The 26,209-nt window shown below is 47.4% G+C and overlaps 2 protein-coding genes across 3 annotated transcripts in view; both read left to right on the forward strand.

Moving 5' to 3' along the window:
* NFKBIB (NFKB inhibitor beta) overlaps positions 1-26,209 on the forward strand; it is a 1,076,695-nt gene that overhangs the window by 541,575 nt on the left and 508,911 nt on the right. The gene's annotated exons all lie outside the window — the stretch shown is intronic.
* SPINT2 (serine peptidase inhibitor, Kunitz type 2) overlaps positions 4,929-26,209 on the forward strand; it is a 28,763-nt gene continuing 7,482 nt past the window's right edge. Inside the window, exons 1-2 of one of the 2 annotated variants that reach the window (XM_003127108.6) lie at positions 4,929-5,506; positions 24,063-24,233. In XM_003127108.6, the coding sequence (XP_003127156.1) occupies positions 5,401-5,506; positions 24,063-24,233 (277 nt within the window). In that variant the 5' untranslated portion in view covers positions 4,929-5,400. The remainder of the gene's footprint in view (positions 5,507-24,062; positions 24,234-26,209) is intronic. The other variant, XM_084960855.1, reaches the window with a different exon arrangement.

Raw genomic sequence — 26,209 nt, forward strand, 5'->3', positions numbered from 1 at the left:
AGATCCTTAACCCACTGGGTGAGGCCAGAAATCAAACCCACACCCTCACAGAGACAATTTCAGGTTCTTAACCTGCTGAGCCACACGGGATCTCCCTATTCACTGCCTTTTAACATTGGATATAATTTTTTTTTAATCTGGGCCTTTGTATTTATTTATTTGTTTGTCTGTTTGTTTATTTATTGTCTTTTTAGGGCCGCACCTGCAGCATATGGAGGTTCCCAGGCTAGGGGTCGAATCGGAGCTGTAGCTGCCAGTCTACACTATAGTCACAGCAATGCCAGATCTGAGCCACATCTGCGACCCACACCACCACAGCTCATGGCAACGCCAGATCCTTAACCCACTGAGCAAGGCCAGGGATCAAATCCACAACCTCATGGTTCCTAGTCAGATTCGTTTCCGCTGCGCCACCATGGGAACTCCCATCATTGGATATAATGTACTCATTTTGTTTGCTGTCTGTTTTCTAACTAGTGAGGTACCAAAGGAAGGGCCATAGGGATGGTCCACCTTGGGTACAGGCAAAAAAGGAGTGCACCGTCTGTAGAGAATTTTAAAATAACAATAAAACTTACCGGCGTTCCCCGTTGTGGCTCAGTGGTAATGAACCCAACTAGCATCCATGAAACTGCTGGTTCGATCTCTGGCCTCTCTCAGTGGGTTAAGGATTTGGTGTTGCCATGAGCTGTGGTGTAGGTTGCAGATGTGGCTCAATCTGGTGTTGTTGTGGCTGTGGTGTAGGTCGCATACTCAACTCAGAACTTCCATATGCCATGGGTGTGGCCCTAAAAAGACGAAACATAAAATAAAATGGAAATGTATTTATTTTCAATTGTTGAATGAAAGAATGAACAATATAAAGATTCTTACATGATTATTATTGAAAATAATTTTCTGGAGAGAGGAGGAAGTGTAAAAAATTTATCCACCCCAGGTGTTTTTAAAGAACTGAACGTGGGCTCGCTTGCCTGCCTGCCCTGCAGCAAAAGCAATTTGCTGACACAGGATTGTGGTGAAGGAAAGTACATCATTTATTTGCAGGATGCCAAGTAAGGAGAAGTTGCAGCTCATGTTCAGAAGACCTGTTCTCCCCAGTGGCTTTCGGGGAAGAGGTTTTAAAGGCCACGTTTGGGGTGAGAGTTGCAGCTTGTGGACTTTCTTCTGATTGGTTGGTGGTGAGGTCACAGGGTGATGTTTCAGGAATCATAGTCATCAACCTTCTGGTTCCAACCAGTCTGGGGTCTACATGCTCGGGGTCAGCAGATGGTTGCTATTCTCTATCTGGGTGGGTGGGTCTTAGTTTCTGCAAACTAAACCCAAAGATATGGGTCAGATTGTTGTGCAGAGTCCTTAAGGAGGAACTAGAGCTCTGTTTTATCACTGAACTATTGTCCTTTGCCTGCTTCCTTTGTTTCTGCATTCCTTCACTTCCCTAATGAGTAACTGCATGAGCCCACTCTTTGAAACTCAGGGAAGGCTTAGGAGACTAAAGCCTTTTTCTTTTTCGACCTCCCCACAGAATATGGAGTTCCTGGGTCAGAGATCAGATCCAAGCCACAGTTGGGACCCACACTGCAGATGTGGCAGCGCCGGATCCTTTGACCCACAGTGCCGGGCCGGGGATTGAACCTGCATCCTGGTGCTTCAGCGAAGCCACCAGTCCTATTGTGCCACCATGGGAACTCTGCCTTTTTCTACAAATAAGAAATAGAAGACTTTTAGAGTTCCTGTTGAGGTAAAGCAGAAATGAATCTCACTAGTATCCATGAGGATGTGGGTTTGATCCCTGGCCTCCTTCAGTGGGTTGGGGATCAGGCATTGCTGTGAGCTGTGATGTAGGTCACAGACTCAGCTCAGATCCTGCATGGCTATGGATGTGGGCTAGGCTGGCAGCTATAGCTCTGATTTGACCCCCTAGCCTGGGAACTTCATATGCTCTTGATGCAGCCCTAAAAAAAAAAGAAAAATAGATTTCCTGCTTGGTTTCAATACCCCTCAATCCTGAGGGGCTGAATAAGAAAGGGAATCAGATTTTGGATAGAGATGTTAATCACAAACTCAGCGGGAGAACTCAGTTTAGGGGGCTCAGCCTCTGCAGCTGATATGCTACTTCCATCACTGCTATCAACACTACAAAGTGAGTTCCAACAGGCCAGGAATTTTGCTTTGTTCACTGTTCTATCTTCTCCAGCATTTACGATAGTACCTGGCTTATAGTAGGTGCTCAAAGAATGTACTGATGAGTGAACAGATGTGTGAACAGATGTGTGATTGAACAGGCCTATGCCTCCTCTCCTGCCTCACCTCTCACCACCAGTCCTCTGTCTTCCAGCTCAAGCCTGGGTTTTGTGGGACAGGGTGGGGGTCCAGGGTTCAGGTGCTAAAGAGACTTTTGGCCTCGCATTCACTGCAAGATCAAAGAAGACGGCAGGTGTAAAGTTTTATAAACTGTATTTATTTATTTATGTTTTGCTTTTTTAGGGCCGCACCTGTGGCATATGGAAGTTCCCAGGCTAGGGGTTGAATAGGAGCTGCAGCTGCCGGCCTAGGCTACAGCCACAGGAACACCAGATCCAAGCCGCTCCTGTGACCTACACCACAGCTTACGGCAATGCCCACTGAGCTGGGCCAGGAACTCCTGGGTCTGTTTCTTTTACATCTTTCTCTCTGCAGTATTTGGCATATAAAAGATACTCAGTAAATAAAGCCAGCCAGGCATCAGCTGTGGGAGAGTGGAAAAAACACTTGGCATCTAACAGACCTGGTTCAAACTCCAGCTCTGTCCCATCACAGCATACAGCAAAGCGTAGACACTGGTAGTTCCCATTGTGGCTCAGCAATGCCAGAGCTGAGCCGTGTCTGCAACCTACACCACAGCTCAGGGCAACGCTGGATTCTTAACCCACTGAGCAGGACCAGGGATCGAACCCAAATCCTCATGGATACTAGTTGTGTTCTTTACTGCTGAGCCACAATGGGAACTCCCACGTTTTATAAACTTTAATTGCTGTAATTCTCATTGTGGCTCAGCAGGTTAAGAATCCAACTAGGCTCAGGGGGTTAAGGATTCAGCATTGCCAGGAGCTGTGGTATAGGTCGCAGACACTGCTGGAGGATTTGTGATCATTAGAAGATCATTGTCAGGGAGTTCTCATTGTGGCTCAGCAGGTTAAGAATCTGACTAGTGGAGTTCCCGTTGTGGTGCAGTGGTTAACAAATCAGACTAGGAACCATAAGGTTGCGGGTTCGATCCCTGGCCTTGCTCAGTGGGTTGCCGTGATCTGGCATTGTCGTGAGCTGTGGTATAGGTCACAGACGCGGCTTGGATCCCGAGTTGCTGTGGCTCTGGCGTAGACTGGCAGCAGAGACCCCCAGCCTGGGAACCTCCATATGCCGCAGGAACGGCCCTAGAAAAGATAAAAAAAAAAAAAAAAGAATCTGACTAGTATCTATGAGAATGAGGGTTTGATCCCTGGCCTCACTCAGTAGGTTAAAGGATTTGGTGTGTGGTTGTGCTGTGTCCCAGGCAAGCAGCTACAGCTCTGATTCGCCCCCTAGCCTGGGAACTTGCATAAGTCTCAGGAACCTCCCTAAAAAGAAACATTTTAATTGCTTAAGGTAAACACACCATTTTGATAACCCAGTTAAAGTTCTTCACATATTATTACATCTAGAGGGAGGCCGAGGAGTGGGTGTGGCCCTGGGTCCTGCAGCACCACCCTGATGTCTTCCTTGCTTCAGGACTTTTGCATTTGCTGTTTGCTTGAAATGTTTATCCATTAGCTCTTCTTATCCTCCAAGGTTCATTATCAAAACCACCTCCTCCACCACCCAGTCCTCCGTTATTTTCCATCCCAGCCTTCAATTCATTTTCTTCATAGCACTGTAAAGTGTTTTCTTCTTTTTTTTTTTTTTTTTTTTTGGTTTTTAGGGCTGCACCTGCAGCATATGGAAGTTCCCTGGCTAAGGGTTGAATCGGAGCTACAGCTGCCAACCCACGCCACAGCCACAGCAACTCCGGATCCGATGATCCTTGTCTGAGACCTACACCACAGCTCATGGCAGTGCTGGAACGCCCCCCCACCCCAGCAAGGCCAGGGATCAAACCTGCATCCTCATGGACTCTAGTTGGATTCATTTCCCCTGCACTACAATGCAAATTCCCATAAAGTGTTTTCCAAAATACATTTATTTTAATTATCGTGTTGACTGAGCTCTACTCCTATGCCTGTCCTATCCATCCTCCTTTTAAGATTCAGCTCGCACATCCCTCTACAGGAAGTCCTTCCTGGCCCCCAAGGTGGTCAGCTGCCTCTGCCTGTGCTTTCCCAATTCAGCCCTGACACCAATCCCTATCTAGTGTAGAGTTGGTCTCAGGACTGGGAACCCGGGAGGCAAGAGTGTGAGGCTTGTGTTCATTCACGGCTCTTTCATCTTCTCTGGGAGGTCCTCCCTGCCCAGCTCTCAGAATAAATAGGGTACTTGTCTGGGCTCCCAGGTCTTCCACCACCCAGTCCCTTAGCACTCAGCTTGTGTCCCCTGTCTCATCCATATCCACTCTGCCCTATGCTTCTATCATCACTACGCTGGGATGTTCCTGTCCTGGTGATGCAGGAATCTGGTTTGGTCACAGCTGGGTTTCTAGCAACACACTGAGTAGGTGCTCAGGGAACATAGGAATCTAGGAATAAATCCCTTGCAACAGAAGGCTGAAGCGAGGTGGGCAAAAATCACACGTGTCCAATAAGGGCACGTCCGCGCCCTTTCCTCTCACCCGGAGGCCTAGCCCAAGAGCGAAGGTGCTCGGACGTGGTCAACAAGCCCACACGCTAGGGCGGCGGAAGACCTAGGCAGGAGCGCGCCTGCCCCGGTTAGGCCCCACCCTGGGCGGAGCCAACGCAAAAACCACGCCCCTTTCCAGAGACAGGGGTGGGTCCAGGTGCGCCCAAGGAGGAGGACGGCTGCTCAGGTGCATCCTCCCTGCGCCTGCGCTCTACGCGCCCCGCCTCGCCAGGTGAGCCCCGCCCCCTCCCTGACCCTCCACCTTCCGTAGCTGCTTCGAGGCGGCCGCCATTGCCTCCAGCGCCCACCGAGCGTTTGGGGGTGTGGTGGGGTCTTGAAGTGGGGGGTAAGGTCGGGGGCGAGCGAGGAGCGGACTGAAGCATCGTGGGCACCGGAGGCAGTGTCCGCACACCGAAGGCCCGAGAAAGGGGCTTCCTAGAAACTTCCTGGGTGGCGAGGGCCAGCGCAGCACCCCGCGGACCTTCTGCGAGCTGCCGCAGCTGGACGCGAGGCGCTCCCGTGCGCGTGCGCGGCAAGGGTCTTCCCGCACCTGACCGCGAGACCCCAACGGCCGGCGGTTCGAGGCCTCCCCTGGGCAGCCGGGTGGAGCCCGTCATGGCGCAGCTGTGCGGGCCGAGCTGGTGCGGGGCGCTCCTCGCTCTGCTGGCACTGCTGCTCCTCGGCGGGGCCAAGGAGGCCAACGGAGATCGTGGCGTCCACGGTGAGGTCCCGGGCGGGGTCTCCCTGGAGGGATGGAGGGCTGAGGGGCTGCAGGCGGGGCGTTAGGGGCAAGGTCGAGGGGGTAAGTCGGGTCCGAGGAGGCCCTGAGCGGGGAGAACTGGTGGATAAGAAAGTTGGGGGCGATTTGGTGAAGCTCAGGGGGCGCCCTGGAGCCAGCCCTGGGAGGCCGAGCCTGGAGAAGAAAGTTTGGGAACCCTTGGGAGTGAGGAGCGCGGAGGAACCCGGGCTGGGAAAAGTTTCCTGTGGGTGAGGGAGGCGACGAGGGCTGTTGACCAAGGAGTGGCATCGGCCCTTCCTGTGGCAGGAAGCGGGTGAGGGGCCGAACCGAAGACCGGCCTCTTCCTGGAGGCGGAAAGTGGCAGGGCCCCAGAAAGCCCGGGGAGGCCCGTCTCCGAGGGCTGGCTCGGACAGGTGACCAGGTGGCTGTTTTTAGCCTCAGGAAAGAAGACCTCACCCTCTCCTCTTTAGATCATGGACAGCGGCCTCCTGAGACACCTTTCTGGTTCAGCTGCAGCAGAGCGCCTCCCAGAAGAACGGTGTTTCTCAGTGAGAGCCAAAGGAAGGAGAAGAAAAGCACCAGTGTGGGGGAGAGAACTTCGTCAGGGTGCAAGGGTGGGAGCCCCTTGGTGTACGAAGAATATGGGCATTAAGAAGGGGGCTTGGATGGGAGTTCCCGTCGTGGCTCAGTGGCTAATGCATCTGACTAGGAACCATGAGGTTTCGGCTTCAATCCCTGGCCTTGCCCACTGGGTTGGGGTGTTGCGGTGGGCTGTGTGTGGTGTAGGTCTCAGACACGGCTCGGATCTGACGTTGTTGTGGCTGTGGTGTAGGCTGGTGGCAACAGCTCCGATTGGACCCCTAGCCTGGGAACTTCCATATGCTGCGTGGGTGCGGCCCTCAAAAGACAAAAAAAAAGAAAGAAAAAAGAAGAAGTGGGCTCGGATTGGTTGCACTGGTCCTTAGAGCCTGGTGGAGGATAAGGCCCAGTTTAAACCTCTATACTCTATGGAAATTTGGCCTGAAAGGTCTTTTTGAACAAGTGTTGGTCTAACCTTACTGCTTCGGACAAACACAAGCAGGCTTTGAAAACCACTCTTTTTTGGTCTTTTTGCCATTTCTTGAGCCGCTCCTGCGGCATATGGAGGTTCCCAGGCTAGGGGTCTAATCAGAGCTGTAGCTGCCAGCCTACGCCAGACCCACAGCAACACAGGATCCAAGCCACGTCTGCGACCTACACCACAGCTCACGGCAACGCCGGATCGTTAACCCACTGGGCAAGGCCAGGGATCCAACCCACAACCTCATGGTTCCTAGTCAGATTCATTAACTGCTGAGCCACAACGGTAACTCCTGAAAACCACTCTTGAAAGAAGAATTCATCGATTCAGCAAAACTTATTGGGCCCCTGCCTTGTATCTGAGACAGTGCTGGAAGGGCATAACCCTTGTGACTCAGACAGGCCAGGTCCCCACATTTACAGACCTTATATTCTAGGGGGCTAGACAGAGACGATGAGTAAACATTTAAATAAAGAGCACTCGCCACAGTATTAAATTACCAAGACGTAACTGAGCAGGGCAGAGTAGACACACAGGGATGATGTAAGATGAGGGGCCCCTTTAGCTCAGGTGGTCAGAGGAGGTCTCTTTGAGGACAGTGACACCTGAGCTCTACCGTGAAGAATGAGCAGGTGGTGTAGAGAGAGACCTTAGGGGCAAATGTCCAGTTGGAAGTAGTGGAATACATGGGAGTTACTGTCATGGCTCAGCGATAACAAACCCAGCTAGGATCCATGAGGATGTGGGTTCGATCCCTGGCCTTGTTCAGTAGATTAAGGATCCAGTGTTGCCGTGAACTTCGTTGTAGGTCAGAGACACGGCTCAGATCTGGCTTTGCTGTGGTTGTGGTGTAGGCTGGCAGCTACAACTCTGATTTGACCCCTAGCCTGGGAACCTCCACATGCTGCGGGTGCAGGCCTGGAACGGGAGTATGTCGGGCAGGGGAGGGGGAAGACTGGGTGAGGACTGGAGAGGATGCAAAGTGGCTGTAGGCTGGAGTCAGGTGGCCAGCATTTTGGATGGAAAAAGAGAAAGCAGGTATTTATGCTCCAAGTCATTGCCTATGGTGACTTCTGATGGTTGTTTATTTCCCTATGCCTGAGGCAGAGAGGAAAAATGAGTTTGGGCTGTGGAGGTGTTAAGGGCCAGTGGGGAGAAACTCAACTCCAGGGAATTAGGAATGCAGGTGTTGATCATTCTTGTGGTCTGAACTAGAATTGGTCAGCCCTTTGGCGACTTTGTGGTGGTTTTTTTTTGTTTTTTTTTTGCCAAACCTGAGGCATGTGGCGTTTTCCAGGCCAGGGATGGAACCTGAGCCACAGCAGTGAGCCAGGCTGCTGCAGTGACAATGCCAGATCATTAATCTGCTGCGCCTTAAGGGAATTCCTCTTCTGGACTTTTTTTTTTGTCTTTTTAGGGCTGCACCCACAACATATAGAGGTTCCCAGGCTAGGGGTCCAAATGGAGCTGTAGCCGCCAGCCTGCGCCACAGCTACAGCCATAGCAATGCGGGATCCAAGCCAAGTCTTCGATCTACACCACAGCTCATGGCTTTGACAGATCCTTAACCCACAGAGTAAGGTCAGGGATCGAACCTGCGTCCTCATGGATGCTAGTCAGATTCATTTCCCCTGCGCAGGATGGGCACTCTTTTTTTATTTTTATTTATTTATATATATTTTTTGCTTTTTGGGGCCAAACCTGAGGCATACAGAAGTTCCCAGGCTAGGGGATGAATCGGAGTTATAGCTGCCAGCCACAGCCACAGCAACATGGGATCTGAGCCGTGGCTGTGACCTACCCTGCAGCTTACAACAGCATGGGATCCTTAACCCACTAAGGGAGGCCAGGGATCGAACCCTCATCCTCATGGATACTAGTTGGGTTTATAACCCACTGAGCCACAAACTGGAACTACCCCTTTCTGGATTTTTTTTTTTTTATCTTTTTTAGAGCCATACCCATGGCATATAGAGGTTCCCAGGCTAAGGGTCTAATCAGAGCTGTAGCCAGTGGCCTATGCCACGGCCACAGCCACGCCAGATCCGAGCTGTGTCTGCAACCTACACCACAGCTCATGGCAACACTGGATCCTTAACCCACTGAGCGAGGCCAAGGACCGAACCCGCAACCTCATGGTTCCTAGTTGGATTCGTTTCCACTGCACCACCACAGGAACTCCCTTTCTGGACTTTTTTAGAGGAATTACTTGTGTTAGGAGTTTCAGTTACCTGGCCTGGGGTTTTATTAAAAGTGAGTTTGCAGCTAATGTCTATTGCTTACTCTGAGCTCATGTGCATTATTTAGTCCTTGAAACAACCTGGTGTGGTGGTGAAGCTGCAGATCTTGCCTAAGGTACAATAGTAATTGACAAAGCCAGGTCTGGCTGCAGAGGCCTTTTCTGTTCCCAGTTTCTTCTGCAGCTGCTGCAGCTGGCTGGACCTGCTGACCTTTCTGAAGTACCCCTGTCTGGCTGGGTGACCTAATGCCCTTCCTTATCTAAAGTTCTGTTTGTCTGAAGGCTTTCAGCAGCTTATTTGGGGCAGGAGGTAGTTTTGATCCCCCCCCCCTTCTGATTGCTTTGATTTTCCTCAGGAAGCAGAGTCATTCACTAAGAGTGAGGTGTTTCTCCAGCCACACACAGCTGCACAGGTGCCTCCAGATGAGTGTGGCAGAGAGGCGGAGTGTGCAGTGAGTGTGCGTGAGGGGGTGATCATAATGGTTCGTCAAGGAATAATCTCTGTGAAGACATGAGGCGGCTGAGGGCTAGTGGAAAGGTGGTAGAGCCAGTGGATTGTTGGAGTTGAGGTTTGAAGGGAATGGACTAGAGGGAAAGGCTGCAGTGGACAGTGAGCGAGCTGTATGAAACGGATGTTCTGGAGAGGCTCAGCTACTGAGAGAAGGTCTAGCTGTGACCTGGGAGGGAGCGGCTGTGGGGAAGACCAGATCCCTGGAGGAGAGGAGGTCTAGGAACAAAGAGGGCTGGGTGGTGGGAGGATCACCTGCCAGGATCTGGAAATCACCGTGAATGATGATGGAAGCAGCAGAGGGAGTGACAGTGAGCCAGGAGCTAAAATCCTGAGACATGAGGAGTAGTGCTCTGGGTCAGCAAGTGATGCATGAGGTGTGGAGTACGATTTGCTCTGATGAGACTCATGACTGGGATATGGAGAGAGAATGGTTAGAAGCAGTACCCACTTGGAAGGGCACAAGAAAGCTGTATCCTCAGGGGAGAGCTGGGTTCAGTTAGAATAAGAGAGTGACAAGAATGTTCAGAGAAGAAATTGAAGAAATGAGAGACTTTGCTTAAGTCATGAGTATCAGAGACTCCAGAAGTCTGGGGAACGGAGATGTGACAAAGTGGAAATCTGGGGATGAAAAGTACCTCAGGAAGTTGGGGCTGATGTGATAAGGAAGTGACAGGAGAGTGACCTGGTCTGGAGACTGACAGTGTTGTTGAGACGCTGGGTGGTGGAGGGCAGATAGGGAGGGGTGTGGGATGTAGGGGACACTTGGAGGCTTGGCAGCATGTCCTGACTCCAGACCTCTGCAGACAGAGGTGGGGGAAGCTGGTACTGCGCCCGGTGTCTCTAGCATTCAGGGAGAGAGCCAGACTGCTATGGAAGCACGTAGAGATTATAAACTGACTGTTCCCACAAGGCCTCAAACAGGCTTGATGTGACTTGTAGTTCCTAGAATTGAGAATTTTTTTATGGAAAATTTTGATTTTGACCTTGCCTGAAAAACATGAAGATCTGATGGCAGTATTCCCGGGTAGCACCCAGGGCTGGTGCCAAGTGCTTCTTTTGCGCGGGACATAGACTACTTACTCTCTCAGTGTGTGTTTATTCACTTGGCCTGCCCTCTGCATCTTCTCAGCATTTAAGTTGTGACTCCCACATTAAGAATATGCCTCATTTAGTAAACAGATAAAAGATAATAGCTCCTTGTATATTGTACAGTGCAGTGAGTGTGTGTATGTGTGTTATTGTTAGGAAACTCTCCTTATCAGGTGGCCACAAATGTGCATGGTTTTTCTTTTTTCTTTTTTTCAGTTCTGGGTCATTTTTTTATTACTGTCACCTCTCTTTTTTTGTTGTTTTTGTTTGTTTGTTTTTCCTTTTTAGGGTCCCACCTGCAGTGTGTGGAGGTTCCAAGGCCAGGGGTTGAATCGGCAGCTGCAGTTACTGGCCCACGCCACAGCTCACAGCAGCCCCAGATCCTTAACCCACTGAGCAAGGCCAGGGATTGAACCTGCATCCTTGTGGGTGCTAGTCAAATTAATTTACATTGAGCCACAATGGGAACTCCATGCATGATTTTTTTTTTTTAATCCCTTCTTATAGTGAAAAGTCCTGGTATTTGGGGTGCCTCTGAATATATAATTTGGATCAATACAAAGACAGATAATACATCTCTTTTCAGAATAGAACCTCAAAAATTCCTCTTGAGTGTGGTCAGTTAAGTGTAGTTCCTGCTGCCAATAACTTATGCCCAGCTTTGGGCATCTGAGCTGGTATTCATGGTTCCTTGGCTCATAGCCCTTTTTTGATTGTTCTTGGGAATTTCCACTGTAGACAAGCACGGCAGCATTCTTGTGAGAGCCTCCATCGCACTTTAAGTGATGTGTTTGCATCAACCTCTTGGATTAATTAGTCTGCCCACAACTTTGAGAGAGCAGGTCTCCAAAAAGCATGTTATAGTCACTACTCCTTTCTCTTCTCATCCCCATGGATGATTGTAAACTGGGCGGTCAAAGAGATGGTAACAAATAAGAGTGACTGTGCAGCTGCTGTTGGTGATCAGCTGGGAGTTCTCCAGAGTAGCGTCTTGTAGCATTGTCCTTCGCAGAAAAGGCACTTGTTCTACTTGCAGACAAGACAGTTTGGTTCCAGGACAGTTTGAAATATTTATTCACTCATTTATTCAACACATGTATATTAAACACCCACCGAGTGCTAGGCATAGTTTTAGGCCCTGGAAACAAAGCCCTGAATGAAACGAATAACCATTCTGCCTCTAATCCATGACAATTACATTGTAATGAGAAGATAATACAATAAATAATGAGCAATGAATAGATACTTGGTGATGAGTACTATGAGGAAAAGTAAGGGGGAGAATAAATAGGAATTTAAGACTAACAGATAACACTGTGTAAAATAGATAAACAAGTATCTTCTGTAGAGCACAGGGAACTATATTCAATGTCTTGTAATAACCTATAATGGAAAAAAACTGAAAAAATATATGTATATGATATATCTATATTAACTAAATCACTTTGCTGTACCCCTATATATCAACTATATTTCAATTAAAAAAAGGGGGGGTTCCCTGGTGACACAGTGGGTTAAGGATCTAGTGTTGTCACTGCTGTGGCTGGGATTTGATACCTAGCCTAGGAACTTCCACATGCCTAGGGCGTGGCCAAAAAAAAAGAAAAAAAAGGTAAGGTTTGATGTGCTTAGTACTAAAAGCATTGCCTTTGAGGCTCAAATGCTAACAGTCCCTAAAAAACATTGAGGGACCTGCCTTTAAGTCCACTGCGGGAAAGGGGATACTTGCCACTAGTTCCTCCACTGGTATTTGAGAAGTTGGCTTGTAGTAGAGAAAGCCAAACTGCTCCCCATTCCCCCAGCTCCTCCCCCACCTGCTGCTCATTTTATCTTTCCCCAGAATCGTTTGCCACACTCAGGCTTATCTCAGGTGGTTGGCCAGGAAGCCAAACCTCTGTGTGAGGTGTCCTGAGGCTAACGGGGAGGAAATAAGGGATAAGGTAGCCTGATTAATGCTAGGCAGGAGAGAACCCTGAAGGGGTCACACTGAAATGACTTAATTAACCCCAGGAGGCCTGGGTGGCCCACTAATCACATGACTCATGAATTCACAGGGAGTTCCTATAGTGGCTTATCAGTAACCCAACTCGTATCCATGACGACGTAGGTTCAATCCTTAGCCTTGCTCACTGGGATGAGGATGTGGCATTGCTGTGAGCTGTGGTGCTGGCTGCAGATGCTACTTGGATCCCGCATTGCTGTGGCTGTGGTGGTGGCAGCTACGGCTCCAATTCAACCCCTAGCCTGGGAGCTTCCATATGCCACAGGTGCGGCCCTAAAAAAGAAGAAAAGACAAAAAATTTCACAAATGACCTTTGAAGCATTGGTGTATGAATTATGGACGTCCATGTGTGAAATTGATCACAAATGTCATTTCACATGTTGTTCTGACAAGATCTTTCTGAAAACGTCTTATGAAAGAATGGTGAGGCCCAAGAACTCCATATGCCAGGGGTGTGGCCCTAAAAAGCAAAAAAAAAAAAAAAAGGGTAAAAGCCCCTGTGTATGAATTAATGAATTAACACAGTTCCATGAAAGACTTTGAAACTACTTGTTTCCTTCCAAATTATTCAGATGGACCACTGTAATTTCTAAGTTGCAGATTTAGGTAAGGGTAGAATTTTTAGTCCTGCTTGAGTGGTGAATATGAGGTGACAGTGGGTAGGAGTGGTGGTTTGCATTGTGCTGATAGTTGATGGAACGTAAACCTAAATATCTAAAATACCAAGATTTTATGAGCCTTATAATTTAAGTTGGATATGTCACTGTAAATGTTCTTTCCTCATAAATACCCAGGGTTATTTTAAAGTTTCTGAATTATTTATCCTAATAATGACAACTTCCAGGCACCCGAACATAGAGGACATGGGTAGTTAGCAGCTTTCTGTATTAGAAACAGAAGCCCTCAAGTATGTAGAACCTATCCAACTAACCAAAATAGCTGAATTTATAGATCACCTTGAAATAAGATAGATTATAGCATAAATGTCAACTTCGGAATTTGGTACAGTAAAATAAAAACAGCCTGGAATACCTCCCTCATATTCAGTACCTCTTCGCTCACAGAAAACTTTCTCTCATTCCTTGATGAAGAGATAGCTTGATGGATAACCAAGACATATATTTCTTTTCTTTTTTTTTTTTTTTTTTTTTTTGCTTTTTAGGGCCACACCAGCGGCATATGGAGCTCTCAGGCTAAGGGTCGATTGGAGCTATAGCTGCCAGCCAGAGCCACAGCGGTGTGGGATCTGAGCCTTGTCTGAGAACTACACCACAGCTCACGGCAATGCCGGATTCTTAACCCACTGAGCAAGGCCAGGGATCGAACCCGCAACCTCATGGTTCCTAGTCGGATTAGTTTCTGCTGTGCCAGGATGGGAACTCCACCAAGACACAATATTTCTTATTTTCCCAAATCTAACCCCCAATCTCCTGATTTGTAGTGTGGCAGGACTTGGATCTGTGTGATAGTTTGCCGTCGTCTTACTGTAGGTGAGGATGAGGATTTTTGTATCTTCAGGCATGGCAGATGGTCGCACAGTGGAAAAACAAAGGGAAGGAGCAGCGGTTCAGTTGGTTTGATGAAGTCATTGACTTGAGTTTGTACTTTGGTTTTCCATATCCCTATATCCTGTTAGTCACCAGTGGGACTTTCTAGTGAAAGGTGTCATCCTCTTTATCTTCATTCCCACTGCCCCTATATCAGTCTGATCATCAGAAAAATATAATACCTGCTATTTATTCAGTTTTATGCCAAGTGTTTTAAGCACTTACAGTGGAATTTGAAACTCCTTTAATTTTCACAACACTTTTTTTTTTAGGGCCACACCTGCAGCATATGGAGATTCCCAGGCTAGAGGTCAGATTGGAACTATAGCCGCCAGCCTACACCACAGCCACAGCAACTCGGCATCCCAGCTTCGTCCATGACCTACCTACACCACAGCTCACGGCAACACCAGACCCTTAACCCACTGAGCAAGGCCAGGGATCGAACCTTCATCCTCATGGATATTAGTCAGGTTCGTTAACCACTGAGCCACGAAGGGAACTCCCTCACAACCTTCTTAATGGCATTGGTCCATGTGTAAAAGAAGTCCCTTGTGTAAGTCCACAGAATTTATCTCGGTGGGACCTATGTAGGGAAAGCCAATTGAATCTCCCACTTTGTTCCTAACCAGTGAGTTCAAGTTACGTTGAGCAAAGGCCCTTTCCCATACAGGCCATTGTCAAGAAAGCCTCAAGACTGAAGTTCCCATCATGACTTAGTGGAAAACGAATCCGACTGGTATCCTTGAGGATGCATGTTCGATCCCTGGCCTTGCTCGGTGGGTTAAGGATCCAGCGTTGCCGTGAGCTGTGGTGTGGGTTGCAGACACTCTTAGGATGCAGCGTTGCTGTGGCTGTGGTGTAGGCCAGCAGCTGCACCTCCCAATCTATCCCTAGCCTGGGGACTTCCATATGCTGAAGGTACGACCCTAAAAAGCAAAAAAAAAAAAAAAAAAAAAGATAGCCTCAAGATTAATAAAAGGTGCATTCCACAGCAGGAAACAAAAGTAAAGATGTCACAAAACAGGACTTTTTGCTAAGACACTTGTCAGTAAACATTTTTATACTAACCAGATCCAGAATGTGTATAAGTCACACAGAGAGGCCTTCACTTCAGCTTGGGCTGAGTTGTATTTATAATGTCCTCAAGTTATTCTCAGCTCTCACCTTAACCTAAAAGGATTTTTAAGGAGAAAACCCTCTCATTTACTCCAGAATATTTGCAGTACCAGATGTCTGGGTTTTTCCACATCAAGTAATTCTCAGCAGACATGGATTGGTCTGGCAGAATTTAACTCAGTTCTGACACTAACTGCTGGGAGTGGGCACAGACCCTGCTCACTCAGGTTAAGGGCTCAGTCCCACAAGACTGCCCCTCCCCACTTCAGATGCCAATCAAAGTCCAGGGTTGTTGCCTGTCAGCCTGACCAACCTGCTTTATAAATCAAGGGTTCTCATAACCTCCTCAGGTTCAATAATTTGCTAGAATGGCTCACAGAACTCAGGGAAACAAGGGTACCAGTTTATTATGAAGATACAAATGATCAGCCAAATGAAGGCAGGAGAGGTCTCGAAGGGTCCCCAGCGTAGGAGCTTCCATCTTTGTGGATTTAGGGGTAAGCCACCCTTCTGTCATGTGGATGTGTTCACCAGCCCAGAAGTTTTTCCAGCCTTTTTGGTTGGGGTATTTTCTGGAAGCTTTATCATGTAGGCATGATGGATTATTAATTCGGTATCCTATCTTTCTCCCCTCCTTGGAGGATAGAGGGTAGGTTTGAAAATTCCAGCCGCAACCTCATGGTTCCTAGTCAGATTCATTAGCCACTGCGCCATGACAGGAACTCCAGGAAATGTAAGGATTTTAAGAACTTTATATGGGAGTGGCTGGGGGAGAGCACAGACCAAACACATATTCCTAGTTATGTCATAGCTATGATAAGTCTATAATCAGAGCTTTGCCTTATCTTCCTAAGCCTCCCAAGGGTCTGATTTAGATACTGCAAGCCTCTAAAATCTGTGTTTTGGTTTGTTTTGTTTGTTTTAATTATTCAGGCCTAAAACAGAGAATATGGGGCTTGCTGAATGGAAGAATTCTTCAATTTCCAGCTTTACTAAGAGGTTTATACATTTTTCTTGCATGCATTATTGTTCCCTTGTTATGAAGGAGGAAATATGTGTCCAGGGAGTTTGGGAAAGCTGCCCCCCACCCCTACCCCAACACTGCGGGCTAGGAAGAGGCAGCCAGGGAGTCCTGCACACGCTGCTCCTTTACTGCAAGAGCTTCCTGCAGGCCCGATTCTCTAACCCGTTCCACACCCTTTTGCCAAATGACTCTTCTTACTGTGTCTCTCCCTTATACCAGAGCCTTTGCTCATTTCCTTTGTACCTTGTGTGTTATAAGCCCTTTGATTTACGGTGTGATTGTAATACTTTACCACAGGTATGATATTTTTTTTTTCCTTCTATCCAAGCCAGTCTTAAGGCTCTACCTTAATTGTGAACCCCTGGAAGGCAAGGGCCTTCTATGTAGAATGTCTACACAGCTCAGTTTACCTTGGAGGGTTCTGGTTTATGCCACCGTATTTCCCAGGGTAACTATTAAGAACACCCCTTTTCACTCTGTAAAGTGTCTTGATCCGGAAAATAAATTACATGATTACTCCACTTACATATATTAGCTCTTCACCAAACACTTGCTGCTTAGTACTGCTTAAGATATTAGGGAGTTTTGTGCATTCGGTTTAGTACCATGGAATTCTCATTGTTTGCTTTTTCATACTGAGGAGTGAATTCTGCTCTCCTGTTTGTGTGTGTGTGTGTAAAGTAGTATTTTCAGATGTCTGAGGATTAGTTCAAGAGGATTATTGTAGCAAATCATTTCCCTTTGGTCGTTATCCTTAGAACTCTAAATGGCTTTAATGAAAAACAGTAGTTTTCAGTTTTTAGTGATGGAAGGGTGTGCTGTGGTGTTTTTGGCAAAGGATAAACTTGAGGAATGTGTGGTCAGCATTGTCCTAAGGAACGTGAGTCCTGGAGTACCCTGGTGGCTCAGTAGGTTAAGGATCTGGCATTGTCATTGCTGTGGCTCAGGTCATTACTATGGTGCAGGTTTGATCCCTGGCCCCGGAACTTCCCCGTGCTGTGGGCATGGCCAAAAAAATCATATGCAATAAAAGTTTTATTGGAATTACAGCCTTGGTCCTTCATTTATAGAAGTGTCTCAGGCTACTTTCACGCTACAGTGATAGAGTTGAGTAGTTAGACTCTGTGACCCATGAAGCCTAAAATAGAGGCAGTCCTTGCCTTGTATGGTTTTTAACTAGCACAGATTTGTTACTACAGTATATTAACTGAGTACGTGAGTACAGAACAAGTTTCCGCTGTTAGCTCTTTGGTCACAAATCACTGTGTAAATAACACATACGCATGGTGATTGGTCACACACAGCAAAGCTTGTAGTTGTGTTTCCTCCTTGTTTGTTTGCCAGTGTATGTGACAGTTTACAGAAAGAAATAGTTAACTGATAGAATTGGCAAAAAAAAGGGGGGGAGGGCGAAACTGCAACAGAGAGGAAAAAGTGATAACCCCAAAAGTGAAATTCCAATCAAACATAAATGGAGTGATAGAAGAATGAGCTAACTGTGGGAATGTTGAGACCGGATATGCAGCCAGAGGAGCTTATCTACAGAAATGGGGAAAGTAGTTGTGACAAAAAATGATGATGTTCCAGTGGAAACAATGCTGGCAAAAACCTCCATAGAGGCCAAGCAACTCTCAGAGTGATTTCTTTCTTTTTTTCCTTTTTAGGGCCACACTCACAGCATACAGAAGTTCCCAGGCTAGGGGTCGAATTGGAGCTGCAACTGCCAGCCTACACCACAGCCACAGCAACGCGAGATCCGAGCCACATCTGTGACCTACACCACAGCTCATGACAATGCCAGATTCTTAAGCCACTGAGCAATGCCAGGGGTCGAACCCATATCCTCATGGATACTAGTCGGATTTGTTTCTGCTGCGCCACATCGGGAACTCCTGCAGTTGGATTCTTAACCCAATGTGCCACAGCAGGAACTTGGATCCAGGGCTTTCTCACTAGGATACGGTGAGGTAAGAAGTTGGTGTTTTTCAGTTTATAGCACCCATGGGAGTAAAGAGTGCATCAGAGACTAGAATCTAGGATAATTATTTTGCTTATTTTAAAAGTAAACTTACTCTGAATGAGTATAAAAGCATGAGTGAGTAAGAGAAAACAGGAAGTTCGAGGTGGTGGTTAATTCAGGGGAGAGAGAATAGATGGAACTGAAGTGAGGGGATATACAAAGGGTTTCAGCTCAGTCATATTTTGGTCCTTTAAAATTTTTGAATTTGGGAGTTCCTGCTATAGCACGATAGATCAGCGCCATCTCTGCAGCACCAGGGTGTAGGTTTGATCCCCATATGGCTGACCATATGCCACAGGGCAGCCAAAAATTAAAAAGTTAAAATTTGATAAAGCTGAGAAGTAGATACATTTGTGTCATGCCATTTTAATATTTCTGTAATGTCCTTGTTAGGAGGTGGCAGCAGGTCATCCCAGCTAACTGCTTCTTGTTTTTGTTAAAGCTCTAGTGACTTCAGAACCAGAGAAACCTGTTTTCTATGACAAAGACCAGTTTGTTTGGCAGTTTTGTAATAGCTAATGTTCAAAATGCCTGTGAGGGTTTTGTAATTTAGTCGTATCTCAGTTAATGTGTGATTTTAACCATTTCTGATGCTGTTCCAAGAGAATGTTACTGTTGCCTAAAGGCAGGAATTCCGTTTTTACATATTCTGAAGCGAGGGTATCCAAATTTGGTGCCCTTCAGCTTTTCCCCATTTTTCCCTCCTTTCTTTTTTTTTTTTTTGTTTTTTGCATATGGAGGTTCCCAGGCTGGGGGTCCAATCAGCTACAGCTGCTGGCCTATGCCGGCGCCACGGCAACGCTGGATCCTTAACCCACGGAGTGAGGCCAGGGATCGAACCCGCAACATCATGGTTCCTAGCTGGATTTGTTTCCGCTGTGCCATGACAGGAACTTCGTCCCGTTTTTTCTTACTCTGAATTTTGAATGTATTTAATTGCGCCAGCATTTATAAGCACACAAATGACTTGAAATGTATTTTTCATGATTGTTTCCCAATCATGAAAAGACCAGTTTAGAATTTTGTCATCTCTTAATAATAACAGTTATTTATCAAGGAATAACTTCCCGAAAATTGTCCAACCAAGTCCCCCTCAGCCTTGGCCTGTTTTTTGGTCTGGTGCTGTCAGTGACCCTGTCATCGAGTGTGACCATAAACAGGCCTCGTAGAGGGCCTGGCCTTGGTGAGCCCTCCACTGTGATGAAGCTTTGAGGAATGTTTTGGCTTTTAGGCAACTTCAGTTTCATGTTTTTCCCACTGCCTGTCACTATAGTGGCTTTTTCTTTCTTTCCATCCAAGGGGTCATTATGTTTGGGCCTGGGCTCAGATCAGACCAGCGTGAATTCAGATCCAGCTCTGCTGCTTTCCTAGCTTAACCTGCCCAAAGCCCCATTGTTCTCTTTTGTAAAGGGGGATGTTATTGTGTGATTCACAGTTTTATTGTGATTGTTAGAAATAGTGCACATAACGTGTCTGGCATCAGGCTTGGGGAAGGCAGTGAATTGGGGTGTCAAGAAATAAGTCATGCTCTGTATTTTGGTTCATTCTGATTTTAAGCTGGGTCTGCCAAAGGATAGTACTTTAACTTTTTTGAAATTGTCCTAAGGAAAGTAATAAGTCATGAAAGCCATCTTACATAGTGAAGTATTTCTGGCTTTTTGTACAAGCTTTTTAGAGAACAACAAAAGAAAATGCATTAATATCATTTGAAGTGTGGTGAAGAATACGTGTGGCTTGTGTTTCCTAAAGGAATGTTCTGTCTTTTGAAACAAGCAAGCAAGCAAGCAAACAAAACCAAAATCCTTTTTCATGAGTTCACCTCCATAAGCCTAGGAAGTAAAATGTATATCACAGAGGCTTAAAAGTAATTTAGTTGGTAAAGCATATGACAAAGTGGGACTTTTTCTCCATTTGACAAGGAGCCTCCATGCAGAAGGGACTCTGTCTTGACACAGTAAGAGTGTGGGTAAATTTCATCTTAGTTGAAACTAGCTTTGGCCAACCAATATGCTACTTAGAGCTCTTCTACTCTAATCGAATTTGTGTAAAAAAGAGATTAGCTTTTTTCTCTTTTTATTATAGGAATTTTCAAATGTACACAAAGCAGTGAAGAAAGTAGGTTTGTGAGCCCCCATAGACCGTCACTCAGCTTCACCAGAATGACACCATTCAGTCTTTCCAGACAAACTATGTTTTTAGTCCTGGTTCTCTTTTTTTATTGTCATCTTAGGGCCGCACCCGCAACATATGGGAATTCCCAGGCTAGGGTTTGAATTGGAGCTGTAGCCGCCGGCCTTCGCTCCAGCCATAGCAATGCCAGATCCAAGCCGAATCTGCGACCTACACCACAGCTCACAGCAACGCCGGATCCTTAACCCACTGATCAAGGCCAGAAATCAAACCCACATCCTCATGGATACTAGTCTGATTCGTTTCTGCTGAGCCACGATGGGAACTCACCAAGTTCTCTCTTGATAAAGAGACATTTCTAAATTTTGTCCCCTGTACATAAATTGTTTCCTCCATCCAAGGAACTTACCAAAAGTTCTCACCGCACCCAAGGAACCCGAAAATAAGGCTGCTTCTGAAACGTATACTGTGAGATCCATGTGTGATCATTGAGAGCAGAAGTGAGCAGTTGTTTGAGACAGAATGGCCTTCCAGGCCCACAAGATGTATAATGAAGGGACCAACGTATTTACAGGAGGAGAAACAGAAATGTTCCAGAGGCAGACCTAGACCGTGCTCTCTTGATCCAAGCACACCCTGAGCTGTCTGCTGCAAGCCTCTATTCTGCCTGGTGGATCCTAGCGGAGAGGATGTTCACAGGAATCCTTGAGAAGACTTCCTCACTCTGCCTCCAAGTGACCTGCTTTATTTCAGAGTGCTTTCTGAGGTGGTACACTGGTACACCTCAAACCTGCTTGGCAGTTATTTTCTCTCTTGTGCACCTTGTTAGCGAGGATCAGCATCCCTGCGCCTCATCAGTGCTGGGGCGCTGAGAGCGTCTGTCTGAACCAACAAAGACGAGGACTAGATTCTGGGCAGTGTTGATATGAAGGTAACTGTCATCCGTCCCTATATAAGCATTTCTCCTCTTCCTCTTTACATACCCTTGGGCTTCTGTGCATGTGTATCTGGCACCCAAATTTTATGCTGTGGTTGCCTTTCTGCCTTGAGCTTTGTTAGACCCCTCTCGGGTGTTTATTTCAACTGAGACATAATTCACATTCCATACAGTGTGCAGTTCCTCCCTTGGATTTTTTGGTTAAAAGGCTCTGCCTGAAGCTGCTCAGGAAGCAAGGACACAAAGCAGTCAGTGATCCCTAGGGCTCTCAGCTTGGAAGGGCGTTGGATAGGCCATTGCCACCTTGGCAACAGTTGTGTGCTCCCTGCCTTGATGTTGTTTTCAGTTTGGGGTCATAGGTGGATCCTGTGGGTGTCCCCTCCCTCTTGTCTTGTTGGTAGCAGCGCTGCCTCTTGCATTTGACAGCCAGGTGGGCTGGGAGAATCACACACCAGAGTCTTCTTCTCCTGCCATGTTTTCCCTGGGCCTTGTTGATTGTTTTTGTTTTGTGACCTTTGATACCTGCTCCAGGTGAACATCCAGTTGGTTCTGGTTGATGTGTTATATAAACCAAAGGTGCCCAGGCCCATTAAAAACAAAATAAAACAAAACAAAAAAAACCAAACTGATTTAAGTATTTACATACCGTAAAATCATGTGTTTTAAGCATACGATTCCACCCATGAAAAGAGTACAGCTCGGTGACTTTTGGTACATTTAGAGAGTTGTACGTCTATGCCCATGATACAATTTTAGACATTTCCATCATCCCCAAAAGATCCATCCCTATGCCCATTTGTGGTCACTCTCCACCCCCAACCCCCCCCCCAGCTCCAGGCAAACACTAAGCTCCTTCCTATCTCTACTGCCTTTTCTGGATGTAGTATAACATTCCATTCATATGAAGTATCCAGATAAGGAACTTTTGTTTTGTTTTGGTCTATCGTCTTTTTGAGGGCCACACCTGCAGCATATGGAGGTTCCCAGGCTAGGAGTCTAATCAGAGCTGCAGCCGCTGGCCTATACCAGAGCCACAGCAGATCCTAGCCGCACCTGCAACCTACACCATAGCTCCCAGCAACGCCGGATCCGTAACCCACTGAGCGAGGCCAGGGATTGAACCGGCAACCTCACGGTGCATAGTTGGATTCGTTTCCACTGTGCCACGACGGGAACTCCCCAGATAAGGTGCTTTTTAGCTGGTGATTGAAGTGATGGTTGCTTTCAAATGAACAGAGGATGTTTTACTTCAGAGTATATGCTTATTCTGCTGTACTGGTTACCTGTAATTTATTGGTATTTGTGGGAGTTCCTTAGGGTGTTTGTTTTGCATAGTGACAGCCTTTTTTGTCCATAGATAGATGTTTTGTGGAACATTTGGTTTCATGCCCATCACTGTGACGTATTCTGAGAGACACAAGAGGAACACACATCCTGCCCACTGTGCCTTCAAAAGGCATTCCCTAGTTGGTGAGGTAAACCTAGCAAACATGAAAACAGCCAGGGAGCAGTTAATGACAGCGTGTAACCAAGTGTTGGGCCCTGGGATGTTTTTATTTGAGATGTTTATCCAGCATCCTTCGCGGGGCCCAGAGCAGGTTGGAATGCCCTTATGCCAGAGACAGAGGAAAGCCAGGGTGTAGGGAGAGGCGATGTGGGCTCATGATCGCAGGAGGGGCTCATGTGGTGCAGAGCAGACTCTGAATCACATGGTCAGGTTACTCCCTTTTCAAGTTGCTTTCAATCCTCCTGCTTCCTCCAGGAGAAAGTTTCATTCTCCTGCAAGTGATACCTCCAGCACTTGCTTGTCTCTTTTTAAGAGACAGAGCAGATTTCTAGGCCTTATGCAGGCAAATGTATATATGGCTGGCATTTAATAATTATTCTGTTTCCCATGTACCATAGTGGGGCCAGATTTTGAGGCACCTTGAACCCCAGACCCATCTTGGTGTGCTCAGAAGGACCTGGTGTGCTGGAGCAGAGGAGTGGCTGGAGTTGCCTTTGGATGCTTGGCAGTGGAGGGAACTAGCGTGAGGGAGCTTCTTTCTGAGGCTCTTGTGATTTGAGTATGAAGTGGACAGAGAGAATTGGGAAAGGGCTTTTGAAGGGTGGGAGAGCTAAGAGCGCCAGGCCATGCACTTCCTTCCTGACCTTGCATCGCCAGCTCTGACCTATGCCAGGCTCCCTTTGGCTCAGTGAGACAGACACATATCCAGAAGGATCCCGAAGTCTTTTTTTTTTTTGCCTTAGTCTGTTTTTTTTGCCTTTGAAAGTCCTATTTCTATACTCTATGCGTGTGTCTTTGATGATGGGGGGAGAGGACAAAATCGACATGCAACTGAAATGCAGTTCAGTTGTGTGGGCCAGTATCTTTGTTGTTAGATGATGCATTTCTTTCCTATACAAGAAAGGAATCGGCAAGTAGGCCTGATGGTGACAGGATGGTGACAGGAGTTCCTGTCGTGGCTCAGCAGTAGCAAACCCTGCTAGTATCCATGAGGATGGAGGTTCGATCTCTGGCCTCGTTCAGTGGGTTAAGGATGCAGTGTTAAGCTGGGATGTAGGTCGCAGACACGGCTCGGATCTGGCATTGCTGTGGCTGTGGTGTAGGCTGGCAATTGCAGCTCCGATTCAACTCCTAGCCTGGGAACTTCCATATGCCGCAAGTGTGGCCCTAAAAAACAGCAAAAGGAAAGAAAGAAAGAAACAGCTCACAGAGGAACTGTTCAGGAACTTAAGCCTCTCGTTCTCCTCTTCGGGCTCTGGAGAACAGTGGGCCTCCTCCTACAGGTCTGTGCGTGTTCTCTGTTGCCAGAATTGCCTTTCCAAGCTAATGGCTCTCTGTTTTGCTGTGCTTTAGATTTTTGCCAAGTTCCAAAGGTGGTGGGAAGATGCCGAGCGTCCATCCCTAGGTGGTGGTACAATGTCACTGGTGGATCCTGTCAGCAGTTTGTGTATGGAGGCTGTGAAGGGAATGACAATAATTACATGACTAAGGAGGAATGTCTTGCAAAGTGTGCTGGTGTCACAGGTAAGACAGTGCTGGTTGGGGAAGTTTTATTATCTAGAGACACTTTATTAATTGGGATGTAAATGCCTTTCGCTCGTTACTACTTCTTCATGGGTGAAACTGGGAGATGTTTTTAAAAGCAGAAGAAACAGGCACAGTGCGAAGGTCGTCCACACAGTGGTTTCACAGTGGTACCTTCTCTCCTCTTGCCAGAAAGGAGAGAGTAGGCTGCCGACTGGAGCCAGGGGACAAGGACATGACTGCGTCTTCTCCCCGACTTTCTCTCTGCCACTACCGAGTGCAGGTCCCACGCCAGACCTGACATGAGCAGAGTCCTCCTGGTCCCTTCAGATGGGCCACCCTCCTTGCTCTCTGGGACAAATGACTTGGGGAACTCTCCCTGACAGCCAAGTTATGAATCAAGCTAAAACCGGAACGTACTTCCTGGAGTCCGTCCTTCTCCCAGCCTTTACCAGTGAGAGAGAAATTCTGTAGAATCAAGATAATGTTGAACCTGAGAGCTTCCCCAGTTTAAATAAAAACCCAAAGTGCCACAACCGCATGTGCTGGCTCTGAACAGAGCCTCAAGGGACTCCTCGAGACCTGCTGGCAGTGAGACACTGGCCCTCTGAGGCCTGATCCCTCCCAAGTGGTCCAGAGCCCCGAGGATGTGGCCAGCCAAACGGTCTGTTGAAGATTTTCTTTTTTTTCTTTCTTTTTTTGTCTTTTTAGGGCCGCACCCACAGCATATGGAGGTTCCCAGGCTAGGGGTCTAATTGGAGCTGCAGCTGCTGGCCTACACCACAGCCACAGCAACACCAGATCCGAACCTCGTCTGCGACCTACACCAGAGCTCACGGCAGCGCCAGATCCTTAACCCACTGAGTGAGGCCAAGGATCGAACCCACAACCCACAACCTCATGGTTCCTAGTCAGATTCGTTTCCACTGCGCCACAACGGGATCTCCTCCTGTTGAAGATTTGCATTGGCTGTTTCCTTAACGTTGTAACGGGATTTTTTGCATCCTTTCCCGATGTCTTGGTGTCGATGTTAAGACTCTGGATTGTGATGATTCTGTCAGGATGTGCTGTGCCCTCAGTGCTCACCGCCACCAGCAGCAGCCTGCGAGCCTGTGCCCAGAGACAGGCCCTGCATCCTAGTTGGGTTTTTATGTCTCCTCGCAAACTGCCTGTAACCTCTCTTGTCTTTGAGCTTTGCATTCAGAAGTCAGACAAGCTTATTAAAATGTGCAAAGAGAGAAAAACAACAGTGGCCTTGGCTTTATGACTTGAGGTTTAACGTATAATGCCCGGGCACACAAGCTTGGCAGTGGCCGAGCGCCTTGAGGAGCGTTTTGTTGATCTTTGTTGTGCCCGGTGCCCATGAAGACGATCAGCAAGTGTTGGGAGAGCTGAGGTGGCTGGTATTGTTTCAGAATCATACACATGGGTGGCAACTGGCAACCTTCCTGGATGGTGACTAAGAAAAATACTATTTACTGTTTACAGTTTTCTGTCATCAGCTATGATCCAGGGTCGGGGTAGGAATTAGGGGAAATCTTTTTTTGCCACCTTTTCCGTCCTTTTCCAATTACGAGGTGACAGTAGCAAATGTACAAAGAACACAAGCAGTGGACAGTGGGCGCTAAGATGTCTCTGCAGGGGGCCACCGGGTGTTGTGTTTTGCTGGGAAAAGGCAGACAGTGTCTCCCTAGAGGTCAGCCAGAGTCTGGCTGTGCCCTTGAGGTCCCAGAAAGCTCATTTGCTAGCACCCGAGCGTGGCTGCTCTGCACAGCTCCTGAGGCTGTCTCATGAGTCCGTGAGGAGAATGGGAGCTGCCCGGGCAGCTAGTCCCTGGAGTTTTTGCCAGCATATTCACTGCGGGGAGTCAAGCAATAATGAGAATGCCAGTTTATTCATTATTAATTAATTAATTGTATGAGAACCGCCGAAGGGACCAAACACTTGCGTCCTGTGTCTCTACCTTTAGTCTGTGT

The sequence above is a fragment of the Sus scrofa genome, chromosome 6 (genome assembly GCF_054392235.1).
Source record: "Sus scrofa isolate SSC_HxYL_T2T_F1_AM1 chromosome 6, Sscrofa_HxYL_maternal_Yorkshire_Landrace_v2.0, whole genome shotgun sequence".
Taxonomy (NCBI): domain Eukaryota; kingdom Metazoa; phylum Chordata; class Mammalia; order Artiodactyla; family Suidae; genus Sus; species Sus scrofa.